The 24,697-nt window shown below is 50.5% G+C and overlaps 3 protein-coding genes across 3 annotated transcripts; 2 read left to right on the plus strand and 1 right to left on the minus strand.

Annotated features, from left to right (window-relative positions):
• The first annotated feature begins 159 nt into the window (after positions 1-159).
• Positions 160-6,222, plus strand: LOC112441549 (neuronal acetylcholine receptor subunit alpha-10). The gene is made up of 5 exons (XM_059875027.1): positions 160-335; positions 2,513-2,714; positions 3,270-3,424; positions 4,060-4,613; positions 5,765-6,222. The coding sequence occupies exons 1-5, from the start codon at positions 160-162 to the stop codon at positions 6,220-6,222; spliced, it is 1,545 nt and encodes a 514-aa protein (XP_059731010.1).
• LOC407145 (GPI-linked NAD(P)(+)--arginine ADP-ribosyltransferase 1) lies at positions 4,844-12,776 on the minus strand. Its single transcript, XM_002693429.7, is given in 6 exon segments — positions 4,844-7,910; positions 9,363-9,404; positions 10,352-10,891; positions 10,894-11,128; positions 11,589-11,700; positions 12,689-12,776. Coding segments are annotated over 5 exon segments (978 nt in total). The 5' UTR covers positions 11,652-11,700; positions 12,689-12,776; the 3' UTR covers positions 4,844-7,812.
• Positions 12,522-15,984, plus strand: LOC100336836 (ecto-ADP-ribosyltransferase 5). The gene is given in 5 exon segments (XM_059875126.1): positions 12,522-12,820; positions 14,397-14,429; positions 14,432-14,797; positions 15,594-15,626; positions 15,712-15,984. Coding segments are annotated over 5 exon segments (765 nt in total). The 5' UTR covers positions 12,522-12,594; the 3' UTR covers positions 15,819-15,984.
• The last annotated feature ends 8,713 nt before the right edge of the window (positions 15,985-24,697 follow it).

The raw sequence follows: 24,697 nt of genomic DNA on the forward strand, positions 1-24,697 counted from the left end.
CTGATTCTTGCTCCCGGTATACTAACATGTGAGCTGGGGAGGAGGGTCCAGATTCCCCAGAAGCTGGAGCCTGAGCCCCTCCCCTCTAGTGTCCAGAAACCCAGTTTCTGAGGACCCCTGGGACCCCACCAACCCTGGCACAGTTCTGGGGTCTCAGGAATGGGGGGCCCCAAGTTCTGGAAGCTGTTGTGCACTTGGGTGATGGAGCGACTGAGGATGCTGGCTCATTTGGCGGCCAGCGTGGCCCTGCCTCCCCCAGAGCCTGCTGCATACCTGCTACCTCACTTTGCAGCCAAGACACTATCTTGTTCAACTCTTTTTAGTCTGTTGCCCAGGTCTGGAGGGTAGGAGTAGTGAGGGGGAGGTCTCTCTGAAGGTGAGTCTTCTCCGGTCCATGTCCACCCTCTACACAACCCCAGGGAAGGGTATGCCGGGGGACCCTGAGGCAGGAGAACTGGAGGAAGCGAGGAACTGGCACTGGGTTGTGGGCCAGGTGAGCAGACTGCGTCAGGGTGGATGAATCAGCAGGGTGGTGTGGTTCAGAGATACCAAGAAGGAATGTCTTATGCACCAGACAGGGGGTCGTGAGTCATAGAGGTGGAAATTTCTACTGGATCCAGAAGGTCCATGCCTCCCTCATGCCTACTGCCAACTGAAAGTGAAGTCGCTCAGTCATGTCCAACTCTTTTCAATGCCACAGACTGTAGCCTGCCAGGCTCCTCCATCCATTGGATTTTCCAAGCAAGAATACTGCAGTGGGTTGCCATTCCCTCCTCCAGGGGATCTTCTCCACCCAGGGATCGAACCCAGGTCTCCCACACTGCAGGCAGACTCTTTACCATCTCAGCCACTAGGGACTGGGACCCTAAGATGATTTCACTTAGGGACCTCCAGGTTGTGAGGGTAGTGGGGCTGGATAGGGCTGAGTCCAGAGGGTAGTGCGTCCCTATGGAAGCTCCCTATACCCTGGTGGTGGGCATGCTGAAGGCCTGAAGTGGCTCCAAGAAGGCGTCCCTGGTTTGGGTCAAGATTGGAACAGAGTGTTTCCACTTTGGTGCTTTCATTTCATTTTATTTCCAAGAAACGTGTGCTTATTGTGTATGAATGAATCACAGAGCCCAAGTCCCCCTTTGCTTCCTCTTCCTCCACGTCCCTCTTCTCACTTTTACCCCTGCCTGCTGCTCTTGTGCTAATGGTACCATTTAAGACCTTTTTTGATGCACTACCAGTATATAATATTAAATATAGATGTACACAGTTGTCTGTACAACCTATTTTTGTTTTTTGTTTCATCTTCTTTTACTTTCTTAAAGAAATTTTTATTAACTCATTTTTATTTTATTAACTTTACTAACTTATTGATTTTATTAACTTTATTAAAATTTATTAATAAATTTTATTAATTCATTCATTTATTTGGCTACACCAGGTCTTAGTTGTGACCGGCAGGATCTTTTTTGAGGGGGTGTTTTTTCTTAAATTAATTTATTCTTTATTGAAGGATAATTGCTTTACAGAATTTTATTGTTTTCTGTATACCCTCAACATGAATCAGTCATAGGTGTACATATATCCTCCCCCTTTTGAACCTCCCTCCCATCCCCTTCCCCATCCCACCCCTTTAGGTTGATACCGAGCCCCTGTTTGAGTTTCCTGAGTCATACAGCAAATTCCCATTGGCTATTTTACATACAGTAATATAAGTTTCCATGTTACTCTTTCTATACATCTCACCCTCTTCCTCCCCTGTCCCCAGGTGTATAAGTCTATTCTCTATGTCTGTTTCTCCACTGCTGCCCTGTAAATAAATTCTTCAGTATCATTTTTCTGGATTCTGTATATATGCATTAGAATACAATATTTGTCTTTCTCTTTCTGACTTACTTTGCTCTGTATAATAGGTTCTAGGTTCATCCACCTCTTCAGTTCAATTCAGTTCAGTTCAGTTGCTCAGTCGTGTCTGACTCTTTGCGACCCCATGAATCGCAGCACTCCAGGCCTCCCTGTCCATCACCAACTCTCAGAATTCACCCAGACTCATGTCCATCGAGTCAGTGATGCCATCCAGCCATCTCATCCTCTGGCGTCCCCTTCTCCTCCTGCCCCCAATCCCTCCCAGCATCAGAGTCTTTTCCAATGAGTCAACTCTTCGCATGAGGTGGCCAAAGTACTGGAGTTTCAGCTTCAGCATTATTCCTTCCAAAGAAATCCCAGGGCTGATCTCCTTCAGAATGGACTGGTTGGATCTTCTTGCAGTCCAAGGGACTCTCAAGAGTCTCCTCCAACACCACAGTTCAAAAGCATCAATTCTTCGGCGCTCAGCCTTCTTCACAGTCCAACTCTCACATCCATACATGACCACAGGAAAAACCATAGCCTTGACTAGACAGACCTTTGTGGGCAAAGTAATGTCTCTGCTTTTGAATATGCTATCTAGGTTGGTCACCTCTTCAGAACTGACTCAAATGTGTTCCTTTTTATGGCTGAGAACTATTCCATTGTGTATATGAAGAGCCGAGGCCCGTGCTCTGGGGCCTCCATGGACACCCCTTCTTACTGGTCCTCTAGAGTGCTTGGGAGCCGAGGGCAGGCTGGCACACAAGCTGTTCCGAGATCTCTTTGCCAACTACACAAGTGCCCTGAGACCTGTGGCAGACACAGACCAGGCCCTGAATGTAACCCTGGAGGTGACACTGTCCCAGATCATCGATATGGTGCGTTGCTGTACAACCACAGAGTGTGCTGGAATGGTTGGAGGAGGAAGGAATGGGAAAGGAATGGGGGACGAGGAACTTCCCTAGCGGTTCCGTGGTTAAAACTCCAAGCTTCCACTGCAGCAGAACATGGATTCTGTCTCTGGTCAGAAAACTAACATCCCGCATGCTGCGTGGTGAGGTTGAAAAAAAAAAAAAAAGGAATGGGGAATGGGAGACTAGGATTACTCTCCAAACAATTCTTTCCTGGAAACATTAATATAACAGCTACCACGTGTTGGCTATTAACCATTGGGTATCCACAATGTGCCCAATACTTGCACACTCGAGTTCCTGACTAGCAGAGATTACCACCCATGTCACTGCAGAGGAAACTCAGGCCCAAGGGAGAAGGGCCTGTCAAGGTCACACAGCAAGACTGTGTGGGGACTGGACTGTGTGGGCAAGTCAGGTCTGGGGGTGCTGACCAGAGCTCTGCAGTTGAGTGTGCACACACAGGGCAGGGCATGCACAGACGTGTGTCCACATCTATGCCTGCTCTCTGCCCCCAATTAGGATGAGCGGAATCAGGTGCTGACCCTGTACCTGTGGATCCGACAGGAGTGGACAGACGCCTACCTACGATGGGACCCTGACACCTATGGTGGTCTGGATGCCATCCGCATCCCCAGCAGTCTCGTGTGGAGGCCGGACATCGTACTCTATAACAAGTACTGCCTGCCTGGGTCCCTCCCCTCCACCCAAGAGATGCCCTTGGCTCTGGGGATGCACTTATCTCCCCATCCCCCACACCAAACCTGACTCTAGGGTGCCCAGTAAGCTTTGCCCTGGGAGCCTTCTAAATGGCCCGGAACGTGTCGGCAGTGGTGGCTGTGTGGTGCAGGAGGGCTTCCTGACACCACAGCTCATGGCAACGACCTACTGGGGAGACCTCACAGTCCCTTGATAGCACCCCCAAGCCAACCCAGGCTGAATGTCTCCCAGGAACCCTCTGTGTGGTTCAGGACTAGTTCTATATCCCTCGCAGTCAGGGTTCTGGGGCACAGGTACCTCTTTATGTCACATTTCACCCTTCTGGGCTTGAGTCCGTACATTTCCCCCAGGGCCGCTCCAGGCACTTTGCAGATGGCACCCAAGAAAAGTTACCGTGCATCCCGCGTCCCCTTTAGGACTAGACCTGTCTCGTTCTGGGCCCTGTAGGCCCTGGCCCCATTAGGCCTCCAAAGACACAGAGGGCCCTCTGAGTCCCCCAGAGGGTTGGAGTCGCACCCCCTCCAAGGGTCAGCCCCGGACATCCAACGCCGCGGCGCCTCAGGGAGCCCCCACCCCCAACCCCTGCCCGCAGGGCGGACGCGCAGGCCCCGGCCTCGGCCAGCACCAACGTGGTCCTGCGGCACGACGGCGCCGTGCGCTGGGACGCGCCGGCCATCACGCGCAGCTCCTGCCGCGTGGACGTGTCGGCCTTCCCGTTCGACGCGCAGGGCTGCGGCCTGACCTTTGGCTCGTGGACACACGGCGGGCACCAGCTGGACGTTGGGCCGCTCGGCGGCGCCGCCAGCCTGGCGGACTTCGTGGAGAACGTGGAGTGGCGCGTGCTGGGCATGCCAGCCCGGAGGCGCGTGCTCACCTACGGCTGCTGCTCCGAGCTCTACCCGGACGTGACCTTCACTCTGCTGCTGCGCCGCCGCGCCGCCGCCTACGTGTGCAACCTGCTGCTGCCCTGCGTGCTCACTTCACTGCTGGCGCCGCTCGCCTTCCACCTGCCCGTGGACTCGGGCGAGAAGGTGTCGCTGAGCGTCACCGTGCTGCTGGCGCTCACCGTCTTCCAGCTGATCCTGGCCGAGAGCATGCCACCGGCAGAGAGCGTGCCACTCATCAGGGGGCTCCGAGGGCCCCAGGGTGGCCAGGGAGGGGCTGGCGGGGAGGATGACCCTGCCACCCCGGGGGCTGGCACATGCGGCCCTCCACAGGTGCAGGGGCCATAGCCGGACTGGCCTGGGTCAACCGAGGGGCCCCGCTGAGCATTTTGGGGCCCGGCCTTGTTGTGAAATGGAGGGGGAAGAGATAGGCCCCTTCCTGGGAAAACAGCCCTCCCCACACTTGTAGGGGTGGAGGAAGGAGTTGGTCTCTTTTGGTTTTTTAATTTTATTTATTTATGTCTGTGCTGGGTCTTCACTGGAGCATGAGGGCTTTCTCTAGTTGTGGAGAGTGGGGGCCGCTCTCTGTGAGCACGCAGATTTCAGTAGTTGTGGTGCACGGGCTTAGTTGCTCGGCAGCCTGTGGAATCTTCCTGGACCAGGGATGGAACCCTCCTGTCCTCTGCACTGGCGGGTGGATTCTTACCCACTTGTGCCACCTGGGAAGTCCAGGAGTTGGTCTTTACTCAAGGACTTGTTGGAGGATGATCGACATTCACCAGTATTAGAATTATAGGCGAAACATCTTAAGTACTCACTGCATGCCAGGCATTCTCTTGAACACTTGACATTAACTCAGGGGAGCAGCACCACAGACCTGTGTGCATGCGTGCTAAGTCGCTTCAGTCGTGTCCGACTCTGTGTGACTGTAGCCTGCCGGACTCCTCTCTCCATGGGATTCTCCAGGCAAGAATACTGGAGTGGGTTGCCATGCCATCCTCCTGGAAATCTTCCCAACCTAGGATCGAACTGGAGTCTCTTATGTCTCCAGCATTGGCAGGGGGTTCTTTACCACTAGCACCACCTGGGAATCCACCAGGAAGGTTCTATTGTAACTTGCCCAGGGCATGGTGGTTCTATTTAAGAGTGTGACTTTCAGGGGACTGTGGGTGAGTCCAGGCTTTAGCAGTGAGGGTATCAACCAGGGAGCAGGAAGCTTCTGAGAACCAGATGTGGGGATGTGGGAGGGGAGATGTTGGCCCTTACCTCCTTCCCACTTTCTTCCATTTTGCTTCGAGGGTCCTGAGAGCCTGATGGGGGATGCGCTCATTCCTCCTTGTGTTCAGGCAGCTGGGGAGCTCTGGCCCCCTGAGCTCTTGTTTTGGGCCTCAGTTCCATTTCTCTCTTTTGCAGGAAAGTACTACATGGCCACCATGACCATGGTCACCTTCTCCACGGCGCTTACCATCCTTATCATGAACCTGCATTACTGTGGTCCCAGTGCCCGCCCCGTGCCAGCCTGGGCTCGGGCCCTCCTGCTAGGACGCCTGGCACGGGGCCTGTGTGTGCGGGAACAAGGGGAGCCCTGTGGGCAGTCTAGACCACCTGAGTCATCCCCCAGTCCCCAGCCTCCTGACAGAGGCACTGGCCCCCCAGCAGGTCCCTGCCGTGAGCCCCGGTGTCTGTGCCGTCAGGAAGCCCTACTGCGTCACGTGGCCACCATCGCCAACGCCTTCCACAGCCACCGGGCTGCCCAGCGCCGCCATGAGGACTGGAAGCGCCTGGCCCGGGTCATGGACCGTTTCTTCCTGGGCATCTTCTTCTCCATGGCTCTGGTCATGAGCCTTCTGGTGCTGGTGCGGGCCCTGTGAGTCCCGGGGGTCTGCTGCAGCCACAGCACCTCCAGATCGGTATGGATCAGCCAGGCCAGGTGGTGGTCGACCCTCAGGCCACCCAGCATCTCTCCACTGGGCCTAGGAGCCTGGGACATCCTCTCTTCAGCACTACTCACTTCATGGACCAGGAATATTCATTGTCTCCTCCAGACTCTAAGGGAAATCAGAGCTTGCTGCTCCCCTGATTCCTGCAGAGGAGGAACTCTGAGAAGGATCAAGATCGAAGTGCAGTTTGGGAGGGACAGAACTGAACTTCCGTGCTGAGTTTAGGCACTTTCAGTGGGGAGCATGCAGGCGTGACAGCCTTGCCCCATTTCCTGTCTCTTCTTCCTTCCCCTGTGGCTGCTGTTACAGAGACTTGGTCTAGCCTGACCCTGTCTAGGGGCTCAGATAAGGTGACTGGGGATTCAGGGTTCCTGGTCCACTTTCCACAGCAGGAGGCCACATAAGGACTTGGCCCCAAAGCTCCAACTCATAATAAAGTAATGTGTGCCTCGCATCTCCTCTGTGTCCTGTCTTACTCTTAGGCTCTTGGTGGTGCCAGTTGGGAATCCAGCCTCTTAGGGACCTGAGGACCCATGAATCGGAGTGGAAATTACATCTTTGCTGATAAGAAAATGATTGGCATTTGACTGAGATCCCTAAAGGTCTCTCTGCTGTTTCCCTGCTCTCTCCTCTCTGGATTTAGGTCCAATCCATCTGCGTACTCACTGTGTGATCATCACACAGTGACATCCAGAGAGCTTGACGGTGCCCAAGGTAGGGGCAGGACAGGGACCGGCCACTCACAAGGTGTTTGTTCCTTTCTGACTTCCACGTGTGTTCTGGTACCACCTGCATACCTTGGACGCAGTCCCTGCCCTCAGATGGGAGACCAGAGGCAGGGCCCCTAACCTAGCAAGGAGGAGAGGTCAGAGAAGGCTTCCTGGAAGAGCGAAGAGGAGCTGTCCTGGTGCACATGGGAGGCATTTGAGTAACAGCAGTGAGAAGGCGATGGCACCCACTCCAATACTCTTGTTTGAAAATCCCATGGACGGAGGAGCCTGCAGTCCATGGGGTCTCGAAGAGTAGGACACGACTGAGTGACTTCACTTTCACTTTTCACTTTCATGCATTGGAGAAGGAAATGGCAACCCACTCCAGTGGTCTTGCCTGGAGAATCCCAGGGATGGGGGGTGGGCCCCGTGGGCTGCCGTCTCTGGGGTCCAACAGAGTCGGACACGACTGAGGTGACTTAGCAGCAGCAGCAGCAGTGAATACAACGGCCAAGTACTTTTCTCCCCAATCACCAGGCCTCCGAACTACTATAATCTATCTCCAGGTGAGTGATTACTTGTCCTGCAGTCCCCCCACCTCTCTTCAGCATCTGACTCCTAGACCCCTGGGAGAGGCTTAGTCCCCACATTTTCTCCTTCCTGCCATCAGGCCCAGCAACCGCCAGAGAAGGTCCCAGAGTTTCCTGCAGATGGAGTTACCCCAGATCGTGGCCACACTCAGAGCACACATGTGGCTGACATCCTCATGTTGGGCAGAGGCTACAGGCAGAGCTGTTCAGCGGCTGATGGATTAGAGGAGGCCTGGACTCTCTGGAAAGACTTCGCCAACAAGGAACCAGAGCAGCAGTAGAAGGGACCAGACTGCAGAAAGGGGGCTCTGACCCACGGCTGCAGGGAAAACAGAGGCAGAGAGATTCAGGGACAAAGTGAGGAAGAATTTAGGGAGAAAGGTAGACAGAGATGAAGAGACAAGGAGAGTCCCACTTCCCTTTCCAGAGGTCATTAAGTTTATGCCCCAGCCTCCTGTTGACACTGCAGGGTGGGATGAAGTGGGGTAGAGATCTGAGTGAACTCTGGTGAAGCTGATCTGTGCTCCTCTGCCCAGACTCTGGTGGGAGAGGCACTGGTGGAGGAGAGTCGGGGCTGGGGAGGGGGAATCCTAAACTTCCCCAGTGCCTGAAATGACGTTATCAGAACTCAAGCCGGGTTGGAAGCAGGAGACTTGGCTGGTCTTGACTCTGCCACAGATGACTCTGTCATGTGGAGCAAGTCACTTCTGTCTCTGGGCCTCACTTTGTTATGTAATGAGGGCAGTATTTCCTGTCCCACCTCCTTCCAGTTGATTATTGCGCAGTAAGAATAACGTGAGGTGGGGGCCCCCCTGGTGTGGTGGTTCAGAGTTGGGCTCCAGGGCCAGGCTGTCTGGGCCCCATCCCTTGCTAGGTCTGTGTGTGGGGCCGGTTGCTTCACCTCTCTGTGTCTGTCTCATCCGTGGAACAGGGGTGATGACAGTATCTGCACCATCGGGTCACGGTGAGGACTCATGTGCCCGGAACCCTGAGTGGTATTGTGCCATGGAGAAGGGTGGGAGCAAAGTGGAGGCTGAGGCTCCTTCCTGCCCACTGTTCTAAAAGCCTTGAGGGAGGAGGCAGGACCCCAGGGTGAGGAGCAGCTGTGATTTCTTCCCTGAGAATGGCCTGTTCCCAGCTGGAGAGGTGATGCCTCAGGCAAACCCTGGGCCAGCAAGTGTTCAAGAGACGAGAAGACTCATGGCCACAGAGAATCTGGGGACCATCTAGTCCAATATGCTTATGCTACAGATAGGGAAACTGAGGTTCAGAGAGGAAAAATTGGTCACAGAGTTGGGGCAGAGCCTGGGTTAAAGCCCAGGTCTCCAGCACCCATGACCTGACCTTGACCTTGGGAGGTGGTCTGAGGGAGTTCTGAGCACAGTTATAGACAGAGGGCTCCCCCGCGGAAGGAGGAGAAGGCCTGGGGAGGGCTTTGTGGAGTGGCCCTTCCCACTGTCACCTCAGTGCAGCCTGGAGCTCCCTGGGGTCTGATCAGTGACCTCCTGTGAAGGAGGGGCCGGCCCCAGGCCCGAGTGGAGGGGAGCAGGTGTGTCAGCTCGCCACGTATACACCCCACGTATCCCACATATACACCCTGTGGGAAAGGTTAGCAACCCCCACAGGTGTCTGCTTAAGAAAGTCTAATTTTTTTTTAATCAAAAGAGGGTTGTTTTTCATTTAAGGGGCATGTTCACCCAGGAGTGGGGCCCAGACCCAGAGCAGTCAGCTCATCTCCGAACAGAGTCCTGCCGATGCCTGCAGCCCTTACCTGAGTTACCCAGATGGCAGGGCTCAGACTTGCATTGCTTGTCTGCAGGAAAGAAACAGCAAAGAATCAAAGGCTCAATAGATCTCAGGACAGAAAGGGACCCCAGAGTACTTCCCTGACTAGCTCTCAGAGAAACTGATGCCTTTTCCCCTAATTCTGCTTCCTTACAGTGGGACCACCCTTGCCTGGGTTTGACTAGACCCATGAGCAGCAGGGCCAGGAAGGCCCCAGCCCTCAAAGCCAGGGTGATCTGGGCTCTCCTTCTCCCTTGGCCTGTAACTTTACCTCTATGCCGCACCCACCGCTCCTTCTCCCCTGTCTTGTCCCAGCCAAGGAGGGGCTAGTTTATGTTCTTTGCCAGTCTTGGTCACCTTCCATCAAACATGCACGCTCATGATGCTGTCCATGGTGGGATCTGAAGCCACAGTGGACCTACTCCCACTTGAGATGTGCTCGGTGGATCCAGCCAACAGCCTGCCTGGCATCCCTCAACCAGGACCAGCAGCCCACAGCCCTTCAGTGACTAAGGACCTGTGCCCATCCTCACGATTACTCCTCTGCCTGGTCCTGGGATGGTGGAGAGGAAAGCACCCAAGAACCCAAACTGCCAGAACCCAAACTGCCAGAACCCAAACTGGAACTTAGTGGGATGGCACCCAAATGCTGTCTCACCACCTCACTGTTACCTTGACCCAGTACACGCACAGCCCAGGGTTTCTGCTCAGTCAAAAAACACACTCCTCTCGGAAAACATGGTAGGGGCCCACACTCATTTCTGGCAACAGCTTCCATCTGGGAGAGAAGCCTGATCAAGGCTGTTTGGCCCTCAACGTGGCTAAAAACACCTGTTTTGGTCAGAAAACCCTCCTCTGTCTCCCAGCAGGCAAATAAGTGCCCAGCTCTGGCTTAGACTGTGTACGTGTCCCCTGAAAATGGGACGGGAAAGCCCAGCTTGAGCACAGCTGCTGGCTGACATGTGCCCTGCTCACCTTTGATGTACTCGCAGTTGTATCTGCTGTGCTTGCCCACGGCCCGGAGGTAGATGCGGGAGCGGCCCTTGGCTGTCGTGTTGGTGCGGATCACCTGGAAGGTCTCAAAGGGAGGGATCAGCACTTCCTCCTCCCCAGGGAAGAAGGAGTAGCTCTGGATTGGGACCCCAAGGCAGGTCCAGATGTCAAAGAAGGTGTCTTTCCCAAATTTCTGGGCCACACTACTCTTCAGGGACGTGGAGGCAAAGCCCCCCAGCCTGACAGTGGACCCAGTCCTGGCCCGCTGGAAGTGCAGGCCCTTCACCCCTCGGAACACCTGGTGGCACTGGGGTGGATGCTGGCCGCTGCTCAGCAGCTGCAGGGCTTCGGTCAGCAGGAAGTGGAGTGTCTTGAAGGAGAAGTGCTGGAGGTATTGAGCCCGGGAGCTACCCGCCTCACGCACGGCCGCATTGAATTCTTCGTACAAGCTGCTGTGGAGTGTGTAAGCCAGGAGGGCCACCCCGTGCTCTTCTCGGAAGCCCAGGGGGCGAGCAGACGGGTAGGGCTGACGCCCCACTCGGGCCCCCAGGCCTGGCGCTCCCGCCACTGGCTGCTTGCCTGCGCCCAGCCATCAGCGTACACTTTGTTGGCCTGGAACTCTGTCCGGTTGAGTTCCGGGAGAGCAGCCGCCATGGCTGCAGCACAGCCAGCATACTGGTCATCAAAGGAGGCCAGGGCCATGTCTAGGGGCATTTCTCGAGAGAGGAGGTCTCGTCGTATGACGGGGTGGCTCTGGGCCTGCGAGAGGGGGAGCAGCAAGGATTGAGAAGGTTAGGCCCCAGGAGAACAGGAGCCCTGTTATCCAGCTCCCCCCTCCACTAAGCTGAGTGAGATGAAGGGCCCCAAACACACTTGGAGGGGAAGTGAAGTGAAAGTCTCTCAGTCGTGTCCAGATCTTTGTGACCCCATGGAGTATACAGTCCATGGACTTCTCCAGGCCACAATACTGGAGGGGGTAGCCTTTCCCTTCTCCAGGAGATCTTTTGAACCCAGGTCTCCCACATTGTAGGCAGATTGTTTACCAGCTGAGCCACAAGGGAAGCCCTGGAGGGGAAGGGGATTGGGAACTACCAGCAATGGATGCCCTGAGACTGGGCTCCAGGGCTATCCTCTCAGACTGAGCCATCCCCAAAGGAAGCACCCGGCAGAGTTCAGAAGCCAGCACCTGGGGGATGGGGACAGCAGAGGATGACCGTACCTGAAGTGCTTCCATGAGGCCCATGGACACAAGCAACAGAGACATCACGGCAGGGCTCTGCATGCTGGAGATGACCCTGGTCAAGTCACTCTCTGGGCCTCAGTTTCCTCACCTGGAAAAAGAGAATCTGCACAGTTCAATAAGGACAAATTGGAACTTCCTGGTGGTCCAGTGGCTAAGACTCCAGGGGAGGGGGCGGGCAGGTTTCTCTTTTATACCGCACCTTGTACCTTTCCCCGGAGAAGGCAATGGCACCCCACTCCAGTACTCTTGCCTGGAAAATCCTATGGACAGAAGAGCCTGGTAGGCTGCAGTCCATGGGGCGCTAAGAGTCAGGCACGACTGAGCGACTTCCCTTTCACTTTTCACTTTAATGCATTGGAGAAGAAAATGGCAACCCAATCCAGTGTTCTTGCCTGGAGAATCCCAGGGACAGAGGAGCCTAGAGGGCTGCTGTCTATGGGGTCGCACAGAGTCGGACACGACTGAAGCGACTTAGCAGTTAGCAGTACCTTTCCCACACATCTGCCCAGAAATATGACACTCTCCCATCTATTTCTGGATATCGTCTCTAGGCTCAGGAATACTAGCCTCTACCCAGGGTGTTCTGGGCCAGAGTTCTTCCCATGAAAAAAGCAAATCCCTGAACCCAGAGAGAAATCAAAAATTCAGGCTGGAACAACTGTCTCCTAATGGGTTTGCTCCTGCATTCATCATCCCTGGCCTCAGGGAGTATCTCCTCATTGATCCTTTAAGGTGATGGAGAATCACTTGAGGAGTAAGGAGAGATTTCTGGGTAGAGAGTCTGAGTCCCAGCTGCAGTGCTCTTGGTCATGTGATCTTGGAGGATTTTCCACTTCACTCTAGACTGCTGTTCAATGACTAGATTTGAGTCCATTTCTTGGGGTCTTTCTTGGGGTGCCAGGTCTCAGGATAAGTGAAGCAATTCCCCAAAGCCAGAGAATGGAGAGAGGAGAAAACAGACTCCAGATATTTGAGCACAGAAATGAGATTCTGGCTTTCTGAAATAATCTGTGTCCAGGACCTTATCCAGTACCCTGAACTTATACACTTTTCTGTGTGGCCCCTTTCTTCCTTACCTCTGTATGCCCAGGGTGTTACCATCCAGTACTTGAGCCTGGGTCCAGATACATTCGATGATGCCTATGTGGGCTGCTCGGAGGAGATGGAGGAGAAAGCAGTGCTTCTGTTAGAGAAGGAGATGGCCGACCATATATACGAGGAGCCAGCACAGGAGTTCCCACCCATGACAAAGGTCATGTAGAGAGGCCTGATATGCAAAGGCGAGTCAGGACTCCAGGGGCCCCACCCGGACCTGCGTGAGCATCTACCCCAAAACCAGAATCTGTCTGTTTTACTATTTTATGACTTTCACCAACTCCTCTGACATTAACAGGGGGCTATCCCTGACCACCTTTCTCTGAAGGAAATCAACTTAGAGCTCTAGTTAGTTAGCCTCCTGGGCATAATAGGAGTGTTTCAATCCAAACCCCTCAAATGGCTCTCTAACTTGCCTGACAGGTTTATCCAGACTCCTACAGCTACACATATGATTGTTTACAGTCTCCCAACCACAAGAGGCCAGAGAAGGCAATGGCACCCCACTCCAGTACTCTTGCCTGGAAAATCCCATGGATGGAGGAGCATGGTAGGCTGCAGTCCATGGGGTCGCTGAGAGTTGGACATGACTGAGCAACTTCACTTTCACTTTTCACTTCCATGCACTAGAGAAGGAAATGGCAACCCTCTCCAGTGCTCTTGCCTGGAGAATCCCAGGGACGGGGGAGCCTGGTAGGCTGCCGTCTATGGGGTTGCACAGAGTCGGACATGACTAAAGCAACTTAGCAGTAGCAGCAGCAACCGCAAGAGGCACGGGAAGCTTAAGATATTCAAATAGTATAGAGCATCTCAGAGACTTAAAAATTGTTAGAATAGAACTAGTAGAAGATTTCATTGTTGAGCCAGTGCTTGCTGCCAAGTTTCCACATCCCCTGTATTATGTTCTTGGGAGTATATTAATTAATATAGTTGGTACATAGAAAAAATAAGTAGTGACCTTTGGTGCTAACAACTTTAGACCCTTAAGGTAATAAATTCTTTCCTTGTTGTAAACCCACTGCACTTTGTCCTATAGGAATAAAACTTTATCTAACACCTTCAGAGGATGGCGCCAAACTTTAAAATAATTACTCTTAGAGAAAATAAGTCTTATGGTTGACAAATCTTTATCAGAGTCATAAAATGTTAACAGGCCTTCTGGCCAGAAGATGATGTAAATCACCTAAACCATTTGTATACGATAAGTTTGCAGAAAAGAAAACCCGGTCTCAATAAGGACCTAAGACTGCTGACTTTGCATGATTTCACACCCCCTATTATCCTCTGTGCACAACTTAAGGTATATAAGCTCCCTTTGAAAATAAAACTATGGGCCTTGCTCATCAGGCTGGTCTCCCCGTATCGTTCTTTCTTGCTTATTTTTCTCTCCTTTTCTCCTCTGTTCTTCCTTCAGGATGACTGACTTGGAGCATGGGGGCTCTCTGAGACCACTTACTTTCCTCAGCTTCTAAGACCCAATCGAGAAGGTGCCTAAAGTGGGGCACCTTCTGCAAATCGAGAGGGTGCCTGCAGCCTCCGTGGTCAGAGCAAACCTGATGTCACAGGTTTTATTGGTTTCCCATGTAAACCAATCAGATCAAGCCTCTTTCTCTCCCCTTTTGCTATTCTTTCACCTAAGCCGTCCTCCTGAGGGAATCCCTGGATCCAACCAGGGCAGGACCCTGGGACATGCCCTGCTGTGAGAGTCCTGGGAGACAGCCCAGAGGCCTGGGAACAAAAACGTCCAGGGCTCAGTCTGCCTCCTGGCTTCAGAAGCTAGCACGAAATCGCCATCATGGTCTACACCAACTCATCCAGCACTTTGTACAGGGAGCTAAACCAGGCTGTGCAGACTGGCAGTGGCTCCTGGGAGTCCTACATGCACCACTTCCCTTTCAAGGCCCTGCATTTCTACCTGACTCGGGCCCTGCAGCTGCTGCGGGGTGGTGGGGGCTGCAGCAGGGAACTTGGACAGGAGGTGTTCCATGGAGTGCGCAGGATCCACTTTGTACCCAAGAGTGTGGGGGACTCTATCCGCTTGGGCCAGTTTGCCTCCAGCTCGCTGGATGAGGCAGTGGCCCGTGGATTTGGTAGTGCCACCTTCTTCTCTCTAAGGACTTGCTCTGGAGCCCCCATCCAGGCCCTGTCTGTCTTTCCTGAGGAGCGTGAGGTGCTGATCCCCCCATAGGAAGTCTTCATGGTGACAGGTTTCTCCAAGGATGGAAACAAAAGCCTGGTGACTCTCTCCAGCAGTGATCAGATGTGCAGCCACTTTAACTGCGCCTATCTGGGTGGTGAGCCATGCATGAGGGAAGCAGGACTGCCAGGAGGTCCCCAGTTGATTTCAGTCCCCAGGGCCTTCGAGAGAACCACGTCATTAAAGAGGAAGTTGAGGGCCAGAAGCTAGTTGGAGATATTTTTTCTTTGTGACTCAGGTTCTGCCAGCTCAGTGGCAGTCAGATAAGTGTTTTCTGCATGTGTGAATATTCTTAGAAGATTCTCCAAATGTTCTCAAAATTTTCCTTCTGCTACACAGTCTAATAGACCAAAAGAACCTGGTTAAGGAGGGCAATAAGCAGAGGAAAGTGGCAGGAGGGCTGCTTCAGATCCCAGGAGGCCGTGGGCATAGTGGGTTGATGGGACGCACATGTGCTATTCCCCAGTGCTGAGGCAGGACAGAGTGACTGGGCCAGGGTGGGGCAGCGATGGAAAGGCAAAAAGGGAAGATTTACTGGAAGGAGGAGGAGGAAGGGAAGTCAGAAGTATATTTGGGAGAAGGGGAAGATGGATTGAATTGGGAATAGTTGTACCAGGGCCTGGAGGGAAGGGAAGTCTGGAGTGTGTGGGTCTGTCTACCTGGAGGCCTCACTGTGGTGTCTTTTGCAGAGAAGAAGAGGCTGAGCTGTGAGTCTGTGCCAAGTGAGTCACCCTCGGGTCCCTCCCTCGGCTCTTTGACTCCCCCATGGCCCTGCTGACCATTCACTGCCTTTTCTTCTCTCTCCAGTAGGAGGGCAGGCAGACTCACTCTCCAAGGGGGCCTTCTCTCTGCTGTCCTGGAAGACCCTGCTCTTGGCCTCTTGGGGGTTCCAGCTCTTAGGAGCTGGGCTCTGAACATTCAGTGCCTGCTACTTAGGAGTCCTGGGAACATGTGACCTCCAAAGGAAGAAGGGAAGCTTCAAAGAGCTTGGAGAAGCAAGAAGGTGGTTTCAGACCCAGACTTAGCAGGCATGTCTCCAACCAGGATGTTGGGCGATTTGAGCCCATGGTAGGGTGGAGGGAGCCCCGCTCTGTGGTGGGAACTCCTGAGAACAAGCAAGGGTAGTGTTGTGATGGCTGCTCCATTAAACAGTGCTGCAGTATGGTGACATCAAATTTCATGACTGGTTCATTTCATGAGACTGGACTCTCTGCCCTGCTTTGGTTTTATGGGACTCAGGGACTCAAATGAATGACTTCTTGATCACTTTTAGACATGGTCCAGGTGCAGACCCTTGTCACACACCATAGCCTGCAACCCCAGATGCTTTAATAAACAGAGGTTCCACACAACAACCCAGAAGACAGGAAGGGGGACATGTGGCTTCCTCAGCCGTTTGTCTGACAAGAAATGCAGAGCCAAGGAAAGAAGTCAGGTTGTTTTCAAACCAGAACCCCTGCCCCACCCCCAGCCCCCATCTCAGTTCCATCAAACTTCTGAAGGAGCTCAAAGTAGGATCCTAAGCCCAGGATATCGGGTCCCCAGAGCAAGCCATTTCTGTGTGTCCTCTCCCACCACGGTTCATTTCGGGATTGGCAATCTCAAAACACCATGAGACAGAGATTAACACACTCTGGATGAAAGTGAAGGAGGAGAGTGAAAAGGTTGGCTTAAAGCTCAACATTCAGAAAACGAAGATCATGGCATCAGGTCCCATCACTTCATGGGAAATAGATGGAGAAACAGTGGAAACAGTGTCAGACTTTTTTTTGTGGGGCTCCAAAATTACAGCAGATGGTGATTGCAGCCATGAAATTAAAAGACGCTTACTCCTTGGAAGGAAAGTTATGACCAACCTAGATAGCATATTAAAAAGCAGAGACATTACTTTGCCAACAAAGGTCCGTCTAGTCAAGGCTATGGTTTTTCCTGTGGTCATGTATGGATGTGAGAGTTGGACTGTGAAGAAAGCTGAGCACCGAAGAATTGATGCTTTTGAATTGTGGTGTTGGAGAGGACTCTTGAGAGTCCCTTGGACTGCAAGAAGATCAACCAGTCCATCCTAAAGGAGATCAGTCCTGGGTGTTCTTTGGAAGGACTGATGTTGAGCTGAAACTCCAATACTTTGGCCACCTCATGTGAAGAGTTGACTCATTGGAGAAGACCTTAATGCTGGGAGGGATTGGGGGCAGGAGGAGAAGGGGACAACAGAGGATGAGATGGCTGGATGGCATCACCAACTCGATGGACATGGGTTTGGCTAGACTCTGGGAGTTGATGATGGACAGGGAGGCCTGGCATGCTGCAATTCATGGGGTCGCAAAGATTAAGCAACTGAACTGAACTGGAGACATGTGTGATCCAGAGCAGAGACTTTATTGAGGCAAGAAAAGCAGCAGTGGTGCCTATGAAGTGACCCCTGCCCTCAGCTCTCTAGGCTGCTCTCAGAAAAAGGGACCCTCCCCCTGCATCAGTCCCCTGGAAGACCTGGGCATTGAGGCATCGAGGCATTGAGGTCTGCCTCCTGGGGCAGGTCCCCAGCCCTCTGATTCTTGCTCCCGGTACAGTAACATGTGAGCTGGGAGGAGGGTCCAGATTCCCCAGAAGCTGGAGCCTGAGCCCCTCCCCTCTAGTGTCCAGAAACCCAGTTTCTGAGGACCCCTGGGACCCCACCAACCCTGGCACAGCTCTGGAGTCTCAAGAATGGGGGGCCCCAAGTTCTGGAAGCTGTTGTGCACTTGGGTGATGGAGCGACTGAGGATGTTGGCTCATTTGGCGGCCAGTGTGGCCCTGCGTCCCTCAGAGCCTGCTGCATACCTGCTACCTCACTTTGCAGTCGAGACACCGCCTTGGTCAGCTCTGTCAATCTGTTGCCCAGGTATTGGGGGTGGGAGTAGTGAGGGGGTGTTCTCTGTGAAGGTGAGTCTGCTCTGGTTCATTTCCACCATCAACACAACCCCAGGGGAGGGTATGCCAGGGGACCCTGAGGCAGGAGAACTGGAGGAAGTGAGGAACTGGCACTGGGTTGTGGGCCAGGTGAGCAGACTGCGTCAGGGTGGATGAATCAGCAGGGTGGTGTGGTTCAGAGATACCAAGAAGGAATGTCTTATGCACCAGACAGGGGGTCGTGAGCCATAGAGGTGGAAATTTCTACTGGATCCAGAGGGTGCATGCCTCCCTCATGCCTACTGCCAACTGAAAGTGAAGTCGCTCAGTCATTTCCAACTCTTTTCAAGGCCACAGACTGTAGCCTGCCAGGCTCCTCCATCCATTGGATTTTCCAAGCAAGAATACTGCAGTGGGTTGCCATTCCCTCCTCCAGGGGATCTTCTCCACCCAGGGATCGAACCCAGGTCTCCCACACTGCAGGCAGACTCTTTACCATCTTAGCCACTAGGGACCGGGACCCTAAGATGATTTCACTTAGGGACCTCCAGGTTGTGAGGGTAGTGGGGCTGGATAGGGCTGAGTCCAGAGGGTAGTGCGTCCCTATGGAAGCTCCCTACACCCTGGTGGTGGGCATGCTGAAGGCCTGAAGTGGCTCCAAGAAGGCGTCCCTGGTTTGGGTCAAGATTGGAACAGAGTGTTTCCACTTTGGTGCTTTCATTTCATTTTATTTCCAAGAAACATGTGCATATTGTGTATGAATGAATCACAGAGCCCAAGTCTCCCTTTGCTTCCTCTTCCTCCACGTCCCTCTTCTCACTTTTACCCCTGCCTGCTGCTCTTGTGCTAATGGTACCATTTAAGACCTTTTTTGATGCACTGCCAGTAATATAATATTAAATATAGATGTACACAGTTGTCTGTACAGCCTATTTTTGTTTTTTGTTTCATCTTCTTTTACTTTCTTAAAGAAATTTTTATTAACTCATTTTTATTTTATTAACTTTATAACTTATTGATTTTATTAACTTTATTAAAATTTGTTAATAAATTTTATTAATTAATTCATTTATTTGGCTACACCAGGTCTTAGTTGTGACCGGCAGGATCTTTTTTGAGGGGTGTTTTTTCTTAAATTAATCTATTCTTTTTTTTTAATTTAATTTTATTTTTTAACTTTACAATATTGTATTGGTTTTGCCATACATCAAAATGAATCTGCCACAGGTATACATGTGTTCCCCATCCTGAACCCTCCTCCCTCCTCCCTTAAATTAACCTATTCTTTATTGAAGGATAATTGCTTTACAGAATTTTGTTGTTTTCTGTCTACCCTCAACATGAATCAGTCATAGGTGTACACATATCCCCCCTCCCTTTTGAACCTCCCTCCCATCCCCTTCCCTATCCCACCCCTCTAGGTTGATACCGATCCCCTGTTTGAGTTTCCTGAGTCATACAGCAAATTCCCGTTGGCTATTTTACATACTGTAATATAAGTTTCCATGTTACTCTTTCTATACATCTCACCCTCTCCTCCTCTTTCCCCAGATCTATAAATCTATTCTCTATGTCTGTTTCTCCACTGCTGCTGCTGCTGCTGCCAAGTCACATCAGTCGTGTCCGACTCTGTGCAACCCCATAGACGGCAGCCCACCTGGCTCCTCTGTCCCTGGGATTCTCCAGGCAAGAATACCGGAGTGGGTTGCCATTTCCTTCTCCAATGCATGAAAGTGAAAAGTGAAAGGGAGTCGCTCAGTCGTGCCCAACTCTTTGGGACCCCATGGACTGCAGCCTTCCAGGCTCCTCCGTCCGTGGGATTTTCCAGGCAAGAGTACTGGAGTGGGTTGCCATTGCCTTCTCCGTCTCCACTGCTGCCCTGTAAATAAATTCTTCAGTACCATTTTTCTAGATTCCATATATGTGCATTAGAATACGATATTTGTCTTTCTCTTTCTGAGTTATTTGCTCTGTATAATAGGTTCTAGGTTCATCCACCTCTTCAGAGCTGACTCAAATGTGTTCCTTTTTATGGCTGAGAAATATTCCATTGTGTATATGAACCACAACTTCTTTATCCATTCACCTGTCAGTGGACATCTAGGTTGCTTCCATGTTCTAGCTATTAAAATAGTGCTGCAATGAACATTGGGGTACATGCGTCTTTTTCAATTTTGGTTTCCTCAGGGTATATGCCTAGGAGTGGGATTTTGGGTCACATGGTGGTTTTTTCCCTAGTATTTTAAGGAATCTCCACACCGTCCTCCGTAGCGGCTGTATCAATTCACATTCCCAATAACAGTGCAAGAGCGTCGCCTTTTCTCTGCACCCTCTCCAGCATTTATTGTTTGTAGACTTTTGGATGTTTGCCATTCTGACCAGTGTGCAGTGATTCTCATTGTGCTTTTGATTTGCATTTCTCTAATAATGAGCGATGTTGAGCATCTTTTCATGTGTTTGTTAGCCATCTGTATATCTTTTTTGGAGAAATGTCTGTTTAGGTCTTTTGCCCACTGTTGATTGGGTTGTTTGTTTTTCTGGTATTGAGTTGTATGAGCTGTTTGTATATTTTGGAAATTAATCCTTTGCCAGTTGTTTCATTTGCTCTTATTTTCTCCCACTCTGAGAGTTGTCTTTTCACCTTGCTTACTTTCCTTTGCTGTGCAAAAGCTTTTAAGTTTAATCAGGTCCCACTTGTTTACTTTTGTTTTTATTTCTGTTACTCTAGGCGGTGGGTCACTGAGGATCTTGCTTTATGTCATCGAGTGTTTTGCCTGTGTTTTCCTCTAAGAGCTTTATAGTTTCTGGTCTTACATTTAGGTCTTTAATCCATTTTGAGTTTGTATTTGTGTGTGGTGTTAGGAAGTGTCTAATTTCATTCTTTTACATGTAGTTGTTCGGTTTCCCCAGCACCATTTATTGAAGAGTCTGGGGGGTGGTTTTTTTAATCGGCTTTTTTTTTAAGCACTGTAATTTATTTCTTTTCAATTGAAGAATAATTGCTTTACAATATTGTGTGTGTTTGGGTGTTTCTCTGCCACTCTTTTCAAAAAGAAAGGAAACGTGCTTACACGTACATGTTCTACAGCCTTTTCCCTGGAAAATGTTGACTATAGTCTTCCATGTCCTACATTCATATCTACCTTGCTCATTATAATGGTAACAAGGAATTTCATAGTAGAGTTACCATAATTTATTTAACCCTTTCCTTGTTGATGGACACAGAATTTTTTCCCTAGTTTTTGATGTTCCACATTTGATCACAGTGATTTATCCATGTGTATAAGTCCTTTTCTACTTGTCTGCATAATTTTATAGGAAAGATATAAAAATATGATATTTCAAGGAACTGAATACAGTTCATATATATATATATATATTTTTTTTTTTTTTGACTATGCTTTACTTTTGACTATGCCGTCTGCATTGCTGTGTGGGCTTTTCTCCAGTTGCTGAGAGAAGGGGCTGCTCTGTTCCAGTGCTCGGGCTTCCCACTGTGGTGGCTTCTCTTGCAGAGCACCAGCTCTAGGGTGCGCAGCTTCAGTGCTTGCAGTTCCTGAGTTCTAGAACACAGGATCAATAGTTCTGGCAATCAGGCTTAGCTGCTCCGTGGGATCTTCCTGGATCAGGGTTGAACCTGTGTCTCCTGATTTAGCAGGCAGATTCTTTACCACTGAGCCAGCAGGGAAGCCCTGAATAGTGTTCCTTTAGGCAGCCACCGCCAAGGTGCCATCCAAAACGCCCCTCTTCACCCTCCCACCAAGAGTGGATAAAAGTGCCCGTTTCTCCGTGTCCTTGCCAACACTTGCAATATTAATCTCTTTTAATTTCCATTTAACTGGTGGGCACAATAACTACCTAGTTGTTAATTTACGTCTCTGCTCGCTAACAGGATCAATCGTAACTTTATTATTATTTTTTTGGCGGCACCACGCATTGTGGGATCTTAGTTCCCCGAACTGGATCAAACCCAGGTCCTTGGCCATGAAAGGCCAGAGTCCTGACCTCTCTACTACCACTCATGTCATAACTTTAATTTTAATATGATAAAGTCTTAACTTAATTTTCAGAAAGGTAATACGTTTACATTGTTCAAAATGTACAGTCCACAAGGCGTGCAGTGAAATGCCCTTCTCTCACTGATTTCTCAACCCCACCTCCTCTCCCCAGAGGTCCCAGTGTTCCCATTTCCTGTCATCCTTGCAGAGGTATTCGAGACACACACCAGCAGATTCGCAGGTATTTCTGTTTTTCTTCTTTTATAAGAACCGTAATGCAATTAGTGGTTTTTAATCTTTGAAATCTGATGAAAGCTGAAACTTCTCCAGAAATGGATCTGTGTGCCTTCACATCGATTTTACACAAATTTGAGGGTGCTTGTGCACCCGGCCCCAGTCTCGCTCAGTTTCAGCACCCTGCTCCGTAATCTCCTCTGGCTCTTGGTGGGGGTTTAATTTTGAAAGTTCCATGATCCTAGGACACTGGGATGTTCTGTGGCTATAATTTTATGAGTCTCCCAATTGAAGATCCTGTCACTGCCAACTCACAGTTTAAATTGAGGTGTGAGCGTCTCTGGGCAATGGAGTTAACAGCAGCTTCTGGCAAATTCAACGTGTCCCAAACTGAACTCCTTATCTTCCCTCCCTCAAAACCTGGTTACTCTTCATTCAACAGAAAACTCTTGAGCATCTTGTGTCAGGTGCTGAGGATAAAATTATGAACAGAAATAACTACAAAACCCATATCCCTGCTTTTTAAACTCTTTTAAGGTGGAGACGGAGCTGGAGTGAGGAATTTCACGTAGCACGTGATGCATGTTCCAAGAAGCCAAAGAGCCTGATGGAAACACATTTGCACCAGGAGTGGGTTTAAGTGATGAGCTGTCCAGAGGAGATATGAAGTAGGTAGAATTGAAAAATGGCATCACAGTGGCATGTAAAGCATGAGGTTCTTCTCCTTAACTCCAGGATAGAATGTTAGTGGGCAGAGTATGTAGTAGGCTAAGAACTACTTGAACTCTTATGGTCTCTTGAAATCTACCAAAGACACCTGATCATCTATGATAGATCGTCTCTTTGTGGAGAATGCGGTCCATGGATTCTGTGGGATTTTCTTCAATCTGCAACTCTTGAGGGGAACACATGACCCCAAACAGGTGCTCAATGCCCTGGCCACTGTGATTGACTCACAGATGGACACATAATTCAAGCAAGAAACTCTGAATCTTTCCTGTTATTTCATAGAGGGATGTGGTATAAAGGAGACTGCCAGTGACAGTCGATTCACAGTGTTGCCTCAGCTCATCTTCAGGTTGAAACACAGGAGCAATGAATAATTCTCAAGCATCTTGCAGCTTCCCACCCCTCAGTTCAGTTCAGTTTAGTCGCTAAGTCGTGTCCAACTCTGCGACCCCATGAATCACAGCACACCAGGCCTCCCTGTCCATCACCAACTCCCAGAGTTCACTCAGACTCACGTCCATCGAGTCGGTGATGCCATCCACCCATCTCATCCTCTCTCGTCCCCTTCTTCTCCTGCCCCCAATCCCTCCCAGCATCAGAGTCTTTTCCAATGAGTCAACTTTTCACATGAGGTGGCCAAAGGACTGGAGTTTCAGCTTTAGCATCATTCCTTCCAAAGAAATCCCAGGGCTGATCTCCTTCAGAATGGACTGGTTGGATCTTCTTGCAGTCCAAGGGACTCTGAAGAGTCCTCTCCAACACCACAGTTCAAAAGCATCAATTCTTCAGAGCTCAGCCTTCTTCACAGTCCAACTCTCACATCCATACATGACCACAGGAAAAACCATAGCCTTGACTAGACGGACCTTTGTTGGCAAAGTAATGTCTCTGCTTTTTAATATGCTACCTAGGTTGGTCATAACTTTCCTTCCAAGGAGTAAGCGTCTTTTAATTTCATGGCTGCAGTCACCATCTGCAGTGATTTTGGAGCCCCAAAAAATAAAGTCTGACATTGTTTCCACTGTTTCTCCTTCTATTTCCCATGAAGTGATGGGACCAGATGCCATGATCTTCGTTTTCTGAATGTTGAGCTTTAAGCCAACTTTTTCACTCTCCACTTTCACTTTCATCAAGAAGCTTTTCAGTTCCTCTTCACTTTCTGCCATAAGGGTCATGTCATCTGCACATCTGAGGTTATTGATATTTCTCCCGGCAATCTTGATTCCAGCTTGTGTTTCCTCCAGCCCAGCATTTTTCATGATGTACTCTGCATATAAGTTAAATAAGCAGGGTGACAATATACAGCCTTGATGTACTCCTTTTCCTATTTGGAACCAGTCTGTTGTTCCATGTCCAGTTCTAACTGTTGCTTCCTGACTTGCATACAGATTTCTCAAGAGGCAGGTCAGGTGGTCTGGTATTCCCATCTCTTTCAGAATTTTCCACAGTTTATTGTGATCCACACAGTCAAAGGCTTTGGCATAGTCAATAAAGCAGAAATAGATGTTTTTCTGGAACTCTCTTGCTTTTTCCATGACCCAGCGGATGTTGGCAATTTGATCTCTGGTTCCTCTGCCTTTTGTAAAACCAGCTTGAACATCAGGAAGTTCACTGTTCACGTATTGCTGAAGCCTGGCTTGCATAATTTTGAGCATTACTTTACTAGTGTGTGAGATGAGTGCAATTGTGTGATAGTTTGAGCATTCTTTGGTATTGCCTTTCTTTGGGATTGGAATGAAAACTGACCTTTTCCAGTCCTGTGGCCACTGCTGAGTTTTCCAAATTTGCTGGCATATTGAGTGCAGCACTTTCACAGCATCATCTTTCAGGATTATGTTCCATATATTCCTGTGTCCAAGCCTTTCTCCATCATCCTGGGAACTTGCTCAGGGCAGCCCCAAAGTGCAGGAGATTTAATGTTCCCAGGTACAACTCTCACCAAATGA

The sequence above is a fragment of the Bos taurus genome, chromosome 15 (genome assembly GCF_002263795.3).
Source record: "Bos taurus isolate L1 Dominette 01449 registration number 42190680 breed Hereford chromosome 15, ARS-UCD2.0, whole genome shotgun sequence".
Classification (NCBI taxonomy): domain Eukaryota; kingdom Metazoa; phylum Chordata; class Mammalia; order Artiodactyla; family Bovidae; genus Bos; species Bos taurus.